The sequence below is a fragment of the Emydura macquarii genome, unplaced genomic scaffold (assembly GCF_026122565.2).
Source record: "Emydura macquarii macquarii isolate MOO-44397 ecotype Brisbane River unplaced genomic scaffold, CSIRO-AGI_Emac_v2 contig_3220, whole genome shotgun sequence".
NCBI lineage: Eukaryota > Metazoa > Chordata > Testudines > Chelidae > Emydura > Emydura macquarii.
In genome coordinates this window covers 171856-186996 of record NW_027133357.1, presented here as the reverse complement: position 1 = coordinate 186996, position 15141 = coordinate 171856, and the positions used below count along the sequence as shown (strand labels likewise).

Genomic DNA, 15141 nt, shown 5'->3' with positions numbered 1-15141 from the left:
TTCACATATTCGTTTATCTTTAAGTAGTTTAGCTTGTGGTAGTTATAGTATCATATCAAATGTCATAGTTTATTTGATAGGTTTTTAGTTTAATAGTGTTTTTTGTTTTTGTTTTGTTTTTCCAGTAGGGGAACTTACTCATGTCAGTTCAAAATTCCTGAGGGTTTTAAATTTTTTGTCAGTCATGTGGTTCTGCTATGACCCTTAATGAAACTTTTTCTAATTGTTTTCACTGCGTGGGTAAAGGAAATGTTAGGGGAAATGTAGGGACTTCCATTCCATTACCAGGCTAGATCTAAAGAAAATAGGCTAAAACTTTTTCTGTTACAGAAATCAATGAGGCCTGCTTCAGACCCTGTAGGGAGGCAGGATCCTCCCAGTCAGGGACAGTTGTCAGCACAAATTACCCCTGCTGTGGCCTTAACTTCTGCTCAGGCAGATAGGCAGTTGGTAATAATACTCTTTTCAAAAGGAGCATACAGATCAGTCCCCTAATAAAACACCCCCCCCAAAAAAAAGGGTGGGGGTGGGGAGAAGCCCCAAGTATTTTGCTCTTGAAAGAGATCTGCTTCTGAATTGACGCTGGATCCCTTTGGGTCTCATAAACAGAACCCTGAATATCTTAGGGGCAATGGTGTCTGATTCTCTGGCATTGTGCGAATTCAATAGCAGCAGTACTGTCCTTGGCTCTGCCTCCTTCAGCTCCAGTATAAGAGGAAGAAGTCCTGTCACCAGAGACAGCTGTGAAAGCCATTCACTGCTCCATTTTATCATCCTTAGCAGACCCTTCTTGATGAATGCCCTTCTAGAAGAACACTTTATTCTGCCTCCACTAGAGCTAATATTAAAACATTCTCATTGTCCAAGAAGTTGATTTGATGCTTACATCGAGAGCTGCCAACCAATCTTAGAGGATCATTACTCTTTCCCTACCTCTTTGGGACTCGTTTGCATTATTCACAGGAAGCCTGGAAGGGTATCACCACCAAATGATGAATAATTCAAAAAGTCTATTCTGTCCAGTTTAAGGAGGTCCCTACCCCACACTCTCATTCCCTGCCCCTCTTCAGAGACCCTTCTCACAACAGTCTACTTCAGCAAGAGGTTCAATTGCTTCTGGCTTTAGGGATTATAGAGGAGGTTCCCCTTGGGAATGGAGGAGGGGTTCTGTTGCCAATAATTTCTGCTTCCCACAAAATCAGGAGGCTGGTGTCCAATATTAGACCTGAGAAATATAAAATTCTTTGTACATCAGTTCAGGTTTTGGATGGTAACACTCTCTTCCACCTTCCCTCCTAGAGCCTTTTGATTGGTTCACAGTTCCTGATCTACAAAATGCATATTTCTATAGTAACAGTTTAGTTTACTCATATCTCAATAATTGGTTGGTGTGGGATTCTTCCTCCCTCTCCCTCCCCAATAAGTATTGGACAGTGATCACATGCTTGTTCCCCAGCCTGGGGCTCAGAATAAACAAGGACAAGTGTCACACAACTCCAACTCAAAGAATAGAATTTGTTGAGGCCCTAATAGGTCCCACAACAGTGAAGGCATTTCTGCCTCAAGCCTGGTTCAATAACATGTCAGAACTGATCACTCAGTTACAGATCCACTCTCTGACTGCAGTCAGAGATCACTTTTCCCACTTCGACCATATGGCCTCATGCAATCCGGTAACTCCATTTGTGAGACTGCATCTACGTTGTCTTCAGAGATGATTAACAACCCCTTACAGCCCAGTGTTCACAGTATGGACATGATGATGTGGATCCCTTAGCAAGTCTTGGATTCCCTCAATTGGTGGAAGGATCAGCAGCAAGTTTGTAAGGGTGTTCCTTTCTCGCCATCATTTCCTGAAAAGTTTATTTTCATGCATGCATCAATGTTGGAATGGGAGCCCCATCTCAGAGAAGGTCAAATGATCTCATCAAAAAACCCAGCTTCATATCAGTGTTTTAGACCTCATAGACTATAAGACCAGAAGGGACCATTTGATCATCTGGTGTGACGACCTGCACAATGCAGACCACAGAACCTCACCCATCCCCTCTTAAATATTAGATCCTTAACCTCTGGCTGAGTTACTGAGGTTCTCAATTCATGATTTAAAGATTTCAAGTTACAGAGAATCCACCATTTTCTCTAGTTTAAACCAGCAAGAGACTCATGCCCCACACTGCAGAGAAAGGTGAAACCCCCACTCCCCTTTGGTCTCTGCCAATCTGACCTGAGGGGAAATTTCTTCCTGATCCCAAATACAGCGATCAGTTGAACCTTGAGCATGTCAGCAGAGCCCACGAGCCAGAAACCTTTCTCTCTGTCACTGCTAGTCAAAATATTCAAATTACGACAGACTATTGCAGCAATGTTTCATGTGAACAAGCAGCATGGAGCCAGGTTCACTGTCTTATGCAAGGAAGAAATCATTTTATGGAACTGGTGACTTCAGTACAACATAATGATATCTGGGCCTTCACAATTCTCTGGCAGACTATCTAAGATCATAAATGGACTCTAAAGGGACCTGGTCTTCATGTCTGTACTTGATCAGTGGGGCATACCCTACACAGATCTATTTATCATCAAGCACGCACGAAATGTGTGGCTTTCTGTTCAAAATGGGGATAGAGCGTGGGTGGATATGTTTCTGATTCATGGACTTGGGGTCTGTTTTATGCTTACCTCCAAATTCCCTTAATTTCCCAAATGTTGAGGAAAATCAAACAAGACAGAGCTCTGGTTTTTCTGATACTCTGACTTGACTCAGACAGTACTGGTTCCAGAGCTCAGGAACCTCTCTGTACTTCCTCCAGTACTTCTGCTTGGTGTGGTCTTATTCAGCCAGAACAATAGGACCACTTTTCACCCAGCCCTGGCATCCCTACATCTCACAGCATGAAAACTAGCTGACAAATTTCAAAAAAACTTATTCTGTTGATGTTCAGAAGGTGTTGATAAAAGTCAGAAGCTAGTTTCAATACAACACTAGTTCTACAAGAAAAGAGGAAGAGACAATGGAAAAAGCCAGAGTTCAGAGCCCCAGGAAGATAGAGGATAACTTGTGGGGACTAGCAACAAGAATTTTTGCAATAAGCTGAGGACATATGAGTTGGAAGAGACAGAAGAGGTGAAAGACCTAGGTGTATTGGTCAGTCAGGATGACTATGAGCTGCCAATGTGATGTGGCTGTGAAAATGGCTAATGCAATCTTAGGATGCATCAGGTGAGGTATTTCCAGTTGAGGTAGGGAAGTGTCATTACCATTATATAAGCTACTGGTGAGACTTCCTCTGAAATACTATTTGCAGTTCTGGTCTCCCATGTTTAAGAAAGATAAACTTGAACTAGAACAGGTGCAGAGCAGGGCTACTAGGATGATCAGAGGAATGGAGAACCTATTTTACGAGAACAGACTTAAGAGCTTGGCTTGTTTAGCCTAACAACTCCCCTCATCCTTTGTTTTATGATTGTTCTCTATAAATACATCCAAGGGATAAACATCAGGGAAGGAGAGGAATTATTTAAGTTAAGGGCCAGTGTTGGTGGAAGGACAAATGGATATAAACTGGTCATCAATAAGTTGAATGAAGGTTTCTAAGCATCAGAGGAGTGACGTTCTGGAATAGCCTTCCAAGATGAGACGTGTGGGCAAAAACCCCTAACTCACTTCAGCACTGAGCTTGATAAATTTATAGAAGGTAATGGTATGATGAGGTTGCCTACAATGGCAGATGGTCCATTCATGACTGCTATTAGTAAATGTCTCCAATTGCCTGAAATGAGGCACTAGATGGAGAGGGCTCTGAGTTACTACAGAGAATTCTTTCCCAAGTGTGTGGTGGGTCTTGCTTATATGCTCAGGGTCTAACTGATATCCATATTTGTGACCGGGAAGGAATTTTCCCCAGCTCAGAATGGTGGGGACCTTGGGGTTTTTTTTGCTTTCCTCTACAATGTAGGGCATGGGTCAGTTGCTACTTTGGACTAGAGTGAATGGTGGATTCTCTGTAATTTGAAGTCTTTAAATCAAGATTTGAGGATTTCAGTAGATAAGTCAGAGGTTATGGGCCTTTTACAGGAGTGGGTGATTGAGGTTCTGTGGCCGCAATGTGCAGGTCAGGCTACGTGATTGTGATGGTCCCTTCTGGCCTTGATGTCTGAGTGTATGAACACAGTGCAATCTTTCTCCAGTGGAAATGACCATTCCTAATAACCTTGATTACCATTTATCTTTGAAAACTTTAGGTCTTTGACTTAGTTCTCTGCATGTCAATTTGGCTGCTGTTTTGGCTCATGGTTTTCCAGTTTTCGGTTATAGAGTTTTTTCTGATCCTTTGGTGAATTTTTTTCTGAAAGGACTTGTTAAAATTCCCCCCTTCTCTCCCTGTGCAACAGCCTACTCCTTTGTGGGATCTCACTATTATGTTTACAGGACTTTCAAACTATTGGGTTCTTGTTCCTTGTTACATTTGTCCATGAAGACAGCCTTTTTCATGGCCATTACATTACATAAAGCTGCACTGCCCACATTAAATGTTCTATGGGCCTTGTCCTTTTATTTTAATGGGATAGAATCATTTAAATCATTCTCAAGGCTGTTTATTGCTGAAAGATCGAGAAGTCTAGGGCAGTTTCAACCCAGAGAATTTCTAGATGAGTGTTACGTTGTATAAAGTTATGATATGACCAATTTGCAGCTCTCTGGGAACATTAGAGCACATTCAACCAAGGCACATGCAGCATCATTTAGAGGTGTTCCTATAATTAATATTTGTAGGGCTGCCATGTGGGGTAATGTATGTACCTTCACAAAACATTAGTCAGTTGTGGAAGCATCATGTACAGATGCTCAATTTGACGATGTATTAAAATTCCTCTTTAATAAGACTCACAGTATTCCTCCCCTCCTTCCGCCTTTTATGGTATACTGCTTGGGAGATACCAGATATGGAACACACATAGATGAGCACTCAAAGAAAAAATGGAAGTTACTTACCTATTCAGTAACTGGAGTCCTTTAGATGTGGTGTCTATATGTGTTCCACTACACACCTAATATTTGGATTGGGTAGTTGGGTGGGAATTGAGGGTCAATTGGTTACTCCACCCTCTTTTATATCCTCAAGGAGGGGAGGGCTTGAGGCTATGCAGGGAGCAGGTGTGATCAATGGATGCTGCTGGCTAAAGCCTTCTGATCTCCAGTGCATATGCACTAGACACGGAGCACATATAGATAACACATCTTGAAGAACTTCAGTTATTGAATAGGTAAGTCACTTCCTTTTTTTTATTTACTTGTTGTGGCTTAGACTGTTGACTTTTTTCTGTTCCAATTTTAGGAATATCTTGACAGTGGCTGGAATTTGAATAACATGCCTGTGATGGAGCAGTCTGTGCTTGCTCATATCACTGCAGATATATGTGGAATGAAATTACCCTGGCTCTATGTAGGAATGTGCTTTTCTTCATTTTGCTGGCATATTGAGGACCACTGGAGCTATTCCATTAACTATCTGCACTGGTGAGTTTCAGGGGGGGGAGAGGGAAATAACCCAAAGCCCCTGCTGATGTGCAGGGACTAAGTTCAAGTAATAGGTATATAGATTTTAAGGCCAAAGGAACTTTTATGGTCATCTAATCTTACATCCCACATTACACATGCCATAGAATTTCACCTAATGATTCCTGCATCAAACGTAATAACTTGTGGTTCAGCTATATTGATGTAAAAACTTCAAGTGATGGAACATCCATCACATCCCTTGCTAAGCTGTTTCAAAGGTTGCTTATCCTCAGTGTTAAAACTTGTACCTAACTCCAGTTTAGATTGGTCTAGCTGTAATTTACAGCTATTGGATCTTTTTATTCCTTTGTCTGATATTAAGTCATGTGCTATCAGAAATCTTCTGTCCACATAAGTACTTGTAGATTATGATCAAGTCAGCTTTTTAATCACAATATTGAACGGAGCTATCCTTCTTAGCCATGAAATAGATGAATGTCTTAAGCCTTGTAGCAACAGCAGTACAGAGGCTGCTCTATGCATTCCATGCCCACTGCTGCTCCAGACCATCTTAATGTACTGATCCTTTCTCCAACCTTCACCTGTTCCCACTCCAACCCCAGACTTTACTTTCTTACAAACTCCCTGGTCTGACCAACTTGCTCATCTCCTGACCACAACTCTGGTTCTGCTCTGAGTACTATCTTGTCTCCTGACCATGCTTCCAGTTCTGCTCTGACACCTGGCTCCAACCATTTGCTTGTCTTCCAGTCATGACTCCAGTTTCCATCTTCAGGTTCTGCTCGGATCAGCATGGGATGGAGGTGTCACACACTGGGGGGTGCAGGCAGTGCGACACATTGGTCAGATCAGTAGGTCTGACTCATGTTCTGAACAATGTGTCGCACTGCCTGCACCCCCCAATGTGTGACACCTCCATCCCATCCCAAGTCTACCCTCATAGTGGTCATGAACTTTCATGGGTTTTCACATCAGCAAATTTATATCTCTTAAAATGTGGTATAGTCAAAGAGACTATAGAAATGGCACCTTGTTAAACAACACATTTGCTCTCTGTGTCTCCTAGACTGTAGGCATGGCTTGTTTTCCTTGTTCCTAAGAAGATAATAATGGCCATGCAGGGTCAGACCAATGGTCCATCTAGCCCAGTATCCTAAAGAGAAGAAGAACATAAGAATGGCTGTGCGGGGTCAGACCAATGGTCCATCCAGCCCACTATCCTTTTCCAACAGCGTCCGGTGCCAGATGCTTCAGAGGCTGTGAACAGAATAGGTCACTTTATCGAGTGATCCATCTCCTGTCGTCCAATCCCAGCTTCTGGCAGTCAGAGGTTTAGGGACACCCCAAGCATGGAACTGCATCCCTGGCGATCTTGGCGAATAGCCATTGATGGACCTGTGCTCCATGAACTTATGTAATTCCTTTTTGAACCTCATAGTTTTGGCCTTCTCAACATCCCCTAGCAACGAGTTCCACAGGTTGACTGTGCGATCCCTTTGGTTTATTTTGTTTACTGCCTATTAATTTCATCAGATGACTCTGGTTCATGTGTAATGTGCTACTTTATTCACTTTCTCCCCACCATTCATAATTGTATAGACTTCTATCATATTCCTCCTCAGTAATCTCTTTTCCAAATTGAACAATCCGAGTCTTTTAAATCTACTCCTATGAAAGTTGTTCTGTACCCCCTAATCATTTTTGTTGTCCTTCTCTGTACTTTTTCCAATTCTAATATCTCAAAAAAGATACGAGGTGACCAGAACTGCTTGCAGTATTCAGGATGTGGGAGTACCATGGATTTATATAGTGGCGTTATGATATTTTCTTATTATTAGAGCCCTGCATGTTTACAAAAATTTGGGTCCACATCAGAGCTGCATCTGTGACAATTAACTTGTATCCGATGCATGATCCACACTTCACCGTTTTTATGCATCTGGACCTGCACCTTATCTCATTGTTAGAGCCGGGTCCGGATACAAAAATTTGGATCCGCATCTGATTTGCAATCTGCAAAGATGGTAAACAATGCAGCTGCAGATTCAGATATCAGTGGATATAAAGCAGATATGTGCAGATTTGCAGGGCTCTTGTTATCTGTTCCTTTCCTAATGGATCCTAAAATTCTGCTAGCCTTTTTGAGTGCTGCTGCACTGTGAGCAGATGTTTTCAGAGAAGTATCTATGATGACTCCAAGGTCTCTTTCGTGTGTGAGTGGTAACAACTAATTTAGACCCAGTCATTTTGTATGTATAGATGGGATTATGTTTTCCAGTGTGCGTTATTCTGCATTTTTCAACATTGAATTTTATCTGCCATTTTGTTTCCCAATCACGCGGTTTGGTGAAATCCTTTTTGTAATTTTTCACAGTCTGCTTTGGAAAGAACTATCTTGAGTAATTTTGTATCAGCCATATAATATTGCATTGGGCTGTATAAAAACATATTTTGTTTGAATGGACCTCGCTTATCACATTATCTGGGTAGCTATGTATTACTGCGCTGACCACCTCCTCATTTACCATTCCACCAGTCTGTGTTATCTGTAGATTTTATTGGCAATGGTTTTATATTTACCTCCAGATTATTGTGGAAAATGTTGACTAGCCTCAGGCTTAGAACCAATCCTTGCAGAAGTATATCGTGTCGTCTGTTTGGAGGACTGTGTGCTGATCCTAGCGGCCTGCTAGGCAAGGCTGACTGAGCTTCTTAACGAGGCTTTGATCCCCAAGCCCTTTAGCCCCCATCAACCCTTAATCAGGAGACGGGGCTGCTCAGGGAGAACCAGGGTTTAAAAAGCCCACTCCTAAGCGACCAGAGGTAGCTAATGGGAGTTTTGCAAGGGAGTTTAGAGGAAGAGTGAGGGGGTAGATACACTTCATTAACATAGAATCATATGATAGATACACTTCATTAACATTCTGTAAACTAAAGACAATAACCCTCCCACTCCACCCCCGATTAAAAAACACCAAACCAAACAACAACAAAAGAACAAGTTGCAGGAGTAAAAAGAAAATACAGGCAGAAGTCCAGCAACAGAGAGAGGGCTATTCAGTTTATTGCACTGAATACTTCATGTATGATTACCTCCCCCATGGGTGGGTGGTGTTATGTGTGCATTTGGCGCAGAAGTTCCTGGCCCTTAGACTGCGTATGGGCTTTGGAGACCAGAGTGGCTGAACTGGAGGAGCTAAGAGAGACAGAGAGGTACATAGATGAGACTTTCTGGGACACAGTAGAATGGTCCCACCCCCGGCATGACAGCTTCTGTACTGTTGAGGAGGATGAAAGTATCAGGGAAGGAGAACATCAAACTGGAGCGGAGGGAAACAATCCCATAATTGGGACCCTCCTTCCAGATGATGTCATGTTATCCTCTTGCACTGAAGTTACCTTTCCGGGGAAAAGAACTCCAGTTATTAGGAAAAGACAGGTAATAGTAATGGGGGACTCGATCATTAGAAACATAAATAGCTGGGTTTGTGATGACTGAGAGAGCCGCATGGTGACTTGCCTACTAGGTGTGAAGGTTGTGAATCTCTTTAGACAGCTAGACAGACTTAAGTGTAGTGCTGGGGAGGAGCCGGTGCTCGTGGTACATGTAGGTACCAATGACATAGAGAAGGATAGGAGAGAGATCCTGGAGGCCAAATTTAGGCTGCTCGGTAAGAGATTGAAATCCATGCGTCCAGTTCCACACACACTGCTGGTTAGACGGGCAGAAATGCGGGTTCTCAATGAGTGGATGAGATGATGATGCAGGGAGGAGGGGTTTAGATTTATTAGGAGCTGGGGAATCTTTTGGGAAAGGGGGAGCCTATATAGGAAGGATGGGCTCCACCTAAACCAGAATGGAACTGGATTGCTGGCATGTAAAATTTAAAAAGTTGTAGAGCAGTTAGAGCAGTTTTTAAACTAAAAGCTGGTGGAAAGCTGACAGGTGGGGGGAGCGCGTGGTTTAGACAAAGATGTCTGTTAGTGGAGGATGTATTAATGGGGAGATTCTCTATATCCTAGTAAGGAGGAGAGGATGGAAGAGGATAAAGATCTGATGAGAAACAATCAAATGAAAAAGAGTCCTATTCAGTTACATCTCATAATGGCAGACAGCTAAAAAGTGACAATTTTTTAAAGTGCTTAGATACAAATGCTAGAAGTCTAAATACTAAGATGGGTGAACTTGAGTGCCTTCTATTAAATGAGGATAATGATATAATAGGCATCACAAAAACTTGGTGGAATGAGGATAATCAATGGGACAAAGTAATACTATGGTACAAAATATATCAGAAGGACATAACAGGTCATACTGGTGGGGGAGTGGCACTGTATGTGAAAGAAAGCATAGAGTTCAAATTAAATAAAAATCTTAAATGAACCAAACTGCGCCATAGAATCTCTATGTATAGTAATTCCATGCTTGAGTAATAAGAATATAGCAGTAGGTATATACTACTGACCACCTGGCCAGGATGGTGATATTGACTGTGAAATGCTCAAGGAGATTAGAGAGACTATAAAAATAAAAACTCAATAATAAGGGGGGATTTCCCTATCCCCATATTGACTGGGTACATGTCACCTCAGGATAGGATGCAGAAATAAAGTTTCTTGACAGCTTAATTGACTGCTTCTTGGAGCAGCTAGTCCTGGAACCCACAAAAGGAGAGGCCATTCTTGATTTGGTCCCAAGTGAAGCACAGTATCTGGTCCAAGAGGTGAATATAGCTGAACCGTTTGGTAATAGTGACCATAACATAATCAAATGTGACATTCCTGTGGCGGTGGGGGAGAGGGACAGAGGGGACACCAAAGAAGCCCACCATGGTAGCATTTAATTTAAAAAAGGGGGAATTACACAAAAATGAGGAAGTTAATTAAACAGAAATTAAAAGGTACAGTGCCAAAAGTGAAATCCCTGCAAGCTGCATGGAAACTTTTAAATGATGCCATAATAGAGGCTCATTTTAAATGTATACCCCAAATTAAAAAAATATAGTAAGAGGACCAGAAAACTGCCACCATGGCTAAACAACTAAGTAAAAGAAGCAGTTAGAGGCAAAAAGGCATCCTTTAAAAAGTGGAAGTTAAATCCTATTGAGGAAAATAGAAAGGAGAATTAAAAGAATTTGAAGAACAACTAGCCAAAGACTCAAAAAATAACAGCAAAAAAATGTTTAAGTACATCAGAAGCAGGAAGCATGCTAAACAACCAGTGGGGCCACGGATGATCAAGATACTGTATGAGCACTCAAGGAAGATCAGACTATTGAGGAGAAACTAAATGAATTCTTTGCATCAGTCTTCACGGCTGAGGATGTATGAGAGATTCCCAAACTTGAGCCAGACTTTTTAGCTGACAAATCTGAGGAACTATCCCAGATTGAGGTGTCATTAGAGGAGGTTTTGGAACAAATTGATAAACTAAACAGTAACTAGTCACCAGGACCAGATGGTATCCACCCAAATGTTCTGAAGGAACGCAAATGCGAAATTGCAGAACTACTAACTGTGGTATGTAACCTATCATTTAAATCAGCTTCTGTACTAAATGACCTGAGGATAGCTAATGTGATGCTAATTTATTAAAAAAGGCTCTAGAGGCGATCCTGGCAATTACAGGCCAGTAAGCATAACTTCAGTACCAGGCGAATTGGTTGAATCTATAGTAAAGGACAGAGTTATCAGACACATAGATTAACACAATTTTTGGGGGAAGAGTCAACATGGTTTTTGTAAAGGAAAATCATGTCTCATCCATCTGCTAGAATTCTTTTAGGGGGTCAACAAGCATGTAGACAAAAGTGATCCCAGTGGATATAGTATTCGTAGATTTTCAGAAAGCCTTTGACAAGGTCCCTCGCCAAAGGCTCTTAAGCGAAGTAAGCGGTTTTGGGAGAAGAGGGAAGGTCTAGATCAGTAACTAGTTAAAAGATAGGAAACAAAAGGTAGGAATGAATGGTCAGTTTTCAGAATGGAGAGAGGTAAATAGTGGTGTCCCCCAGGGGTCAGTCCTTGGACTAGTACTGTTCAACATATTCATAAATGATTTGGAAAAAGGGGTAAACAATGAGATGGCAAGATTTGCAGATGATACAAAACTACTCAAGATAGTTAAGTCCAAAGCAGACAGTGAAGAGTTATAAAGGGATCTCACAAAACTGGATGACTGGGCACAAAAAGGCAGATAAAATTCAGTGTTGATAAATAAAAAGTCTAATGCATATTGGAAAAGATAATTCCAACTATACATATACAATGTTGGGGTCTAAATTAGCTGTTACCATTCAAAAAAGGGATCTTGGAGTCATTGTGGATAGTTCTCTGAAAACATCCACTCTGTGCAGCAGCAGTCAAATAAGCAAGCAATGTAGGGAATCATTAGGAAAAGGATAGATAATGAGACAGAAAATATCATATTACCTCTTTATAAATCCATGGTATGCCCATATCTTGAATTCTACATGCAGATTTGGTCACCCCATCTCATAAAAGATGTACTGGAATTGGAAGATGTATAAAAAAGGGCAACTAAAATGATTAGGGGTATGGAAAAGCTTCATATGAGGAGAGGTTAAATGAGACTGGGACTTTTTATCTTGGAAAAGAGAAGACTGAGGGGGGATATGATATAGGGTTTGTCGTGGAAAGAATCACACTGCTACATTTTAGAGTTGGATCGGGTGCAGCTTTAATTGTGACACACACAATCACATAACCATAGCTATGGGGAATACTATAGCTATAGGGAAAACCCAGGTGGCTATAGGGAAGTCAAGCAGCATGTCTGGATGCTGGGCAAATGTACTTCACCTGGCTACCAGATACAAAAGACTTATATAGGGGTTGCTTAGGTTCATTTACATGTTGATCGTATAGTGGAATTTGATTAACAGTTTATACTTAACAGGAAAGACAATCACAATGCACAGTGGGGCACACCAGACGCCCTCACAGGAACGCCCAATGAGTCACTTGAGCATACAATGTAGTTTTCAGGGACCCTGGTTAACTCCCGAAGATGGGTGGTTACACAATACCTGTTCAGATGCTAATTTGTATGGAGTGAGTTTCTATGGGGCCAGTAAAACAAAGGGGGGGGGGGGGGGGGCCAGGTACCGGTACTTATCAAAACAGGTGAAGTCTGTTCATAGACTTCAAAAGGCTTAAGGCTTATAATAGAGAACTTGCATCTGGGGTGTGGTTCAGAGATCTCTTGTGGGATTTTAACATCTTTATCCTAATTTCAGTTGAGGCATTCTATTAATGGTTTAGCCTGGGGCTTCTATTTCAGTTTCAGGCTACAACTTCAGGCCAGGCCTTCTATGACCAGTTTCAGACCAGGCATTCTATTAATCAATTTTATGATTAATTCTTTGATTCCATAGGCTATACAATCATATCTGGTGTGGAGAAAGTAGATAAGTAAATAGTAGATAAGAAAGTAGAAAGTTATTTACTCCTCACAACACAAAAACTAGGGGTTGCCAAATGAAATTAATAGATAGTAGGTTTAAAACAAACAAAAAGAAGTATTTCTTCACACAGCGCCCAGTCAACCTATGGAATTTGTTGCCAGAGAATGTTGTGAAGGCCAAGACTATAACAGGGTTAAAAGAAGAACTAGGATAGGTGGGGATTGCTGTTTGCCAGAGGCTGGGAATGGCCGATGGGATGATTACCTCTTCTATTAATTCCTTCTGAAACACCTGGCATTGGCCACTGTCGGAAGACAGGATGCTGGGCTAGATGGATCATTGGTTTGACCCAGTATGGCCATTATTATGATCTTAACCTCTCTAGAAACACCGCATCTGATGCAACTACTTTTTGAGATCTGTCAGTTATTGATATTGTATAATGGTAATTTTTAATCAGCATGTCATGTGGAACTAAATCTTACCAAAGTTTGACATCTATGCAGATACTTTTATCTTTGTTGACCAAACTTGCAATCTTAAGCAAACTTGAATTCTTTCATTAACAATACCTGTTTTCCATAAAACCATGTTGACTGACATTAATTATGTTTTTCCCCAAGGACAGATGTCATCTAATGGGCCTTTAGTTATCCAGGTCATCCTGCTTGCACAGTTTGAATATTGGCTTGAGAGCTCATCCAGTTTTCTGGAATTTCCTGATATTCCAAGATTTATTAAAAATTGACATCGGTGGGCCAGAGATCTCATCAGCCAACTCTTTTAAGACTCTTGGGTGCAAGTTATTTGGGCCTGTTGACTTTAAAAATGTTCATTTCTAGTAGATGCCATCTAACATCCTTCTTTGTTATTAATGGACTAGAAAATACTTCATCATCCTTATGATACAAGCACATCATCCTCCTTCTTTCCAAATACTGAACACGAATACTTTTTGAACACATCTACCTTTTCTGCATCATTATTAAAAATTTTATCATAACTATCTAGTGTTGGTCCTAGATGCTTGCTAGGATTTCTTTTGTTCTGAATATGTTTTTAAATAAATTTCTTCCAGCACTGGATTTTTCCCTGATGGTTTTTAGCTTTTCTTATCAATTTTCTGTACTTCATAACTTCTAATTTTATATCCTTTGCTATTTATTTCCCCCTCTTCCATTTGTTATATATTGCTTCTATGGGAATAATGCCTCAGCCAGAAAGAACTTGCTTTGGTTGTCAGACCCCAGATGGAGTTTGTCGCATTTTCCGTGAAATAACACTAAACTGAGCAGATTTGCTCTTGAGTAAAGTGGCAATAAAAGTGGAATTCCACAATATACTTTTGTAAGTCACTTTTCAGAATACCTTAAATTACACACTCAGCTATCTAACCAGTTAAGAGTTAAGTCTGAAGGAAAACCTGTGTTATTAAATGTTAAGAGTTAGGATGGTGCATAGGTTCTTAGGGCTTGTCTACATGGTGGGGTAATGCACTCTATGGGGTGTGATTTCTAAAGTGCACTAATGTGCTGTACATTAACTGGTCCATGTGAACTAAAGGCTCCCTAGTGTGCTGTAACAGAACTGTTTCAAACAGTGCTTCCTTAAAGTGCAGCAGCAGGGTCTATATGGACCAATTAATGCACAGTGCATTAGTGAGCTGTGGAAATCACACCCCCATACAGCACAGTACCTCACCACGTAGACAAGCCCTCAGTTCACTCCTGAATATTGCTTAATCAGAGTCCTTTCCATACAATGTGTTGTTGTGAAGCAAGAGTCTGTAAATGTGAACTTACAACTTTCTTTATATTTAACTCTTTTTTTTTTTTTTAAACTTTCTTGCAGGGGGGAGCCTAAAACGTGGTATGGAGCCCCAGGGTATGCAGCTGAGCAGCTGGAAGATGTAATGAAGAAGCTGGCTCCTGAGTTATTTGTGTCCCAGCCTGATCTTTTGCATCAGCTTGTCACCATTATGAACCCAAATACACTGATGGCCCACGGAGTGCCTGTATGTCATTGTAGCTTTATGCTCATTGTCATTTTTCCCCTCTTCTTTTATGTTGGCTTTTTCTGCAAGGTTGACCATTTAAACCAGTTGTGTTAACACAACTTTATAGTAGCTTATGCCTATGTTGCACAGTATATAAACAATATACTTATTAAATCTGTTTGAACGGATATGTATTG

General features: G+C 41.0%; 1 protein-coding gene across 2 annotated transcripts in view; it reads left to right on the top strand.

Moving 5' to 3' along the window:
* KDM5B (lysine demethylase 5B) overlaps positions 1-15141 on the top strand; it is a 131422-nt gene that overhangs the window by 69941 nt on the left and 46340 nt on the right. For both annotated transcript variants that reach the window (XM_067531816.1, XM_067531815.1), the window contains 2 exons: positions 5340-5521; positions 14800-14962. In XM_067531816.1, the coding sequence (XP_067387917.1) occupies positions 5340-5521; positions 14800-14962 (345 nt within the window). The remainder of the gene's footprint in view (positions 1-5339; positions 5522-14799; positions 14963-15141) is intronic.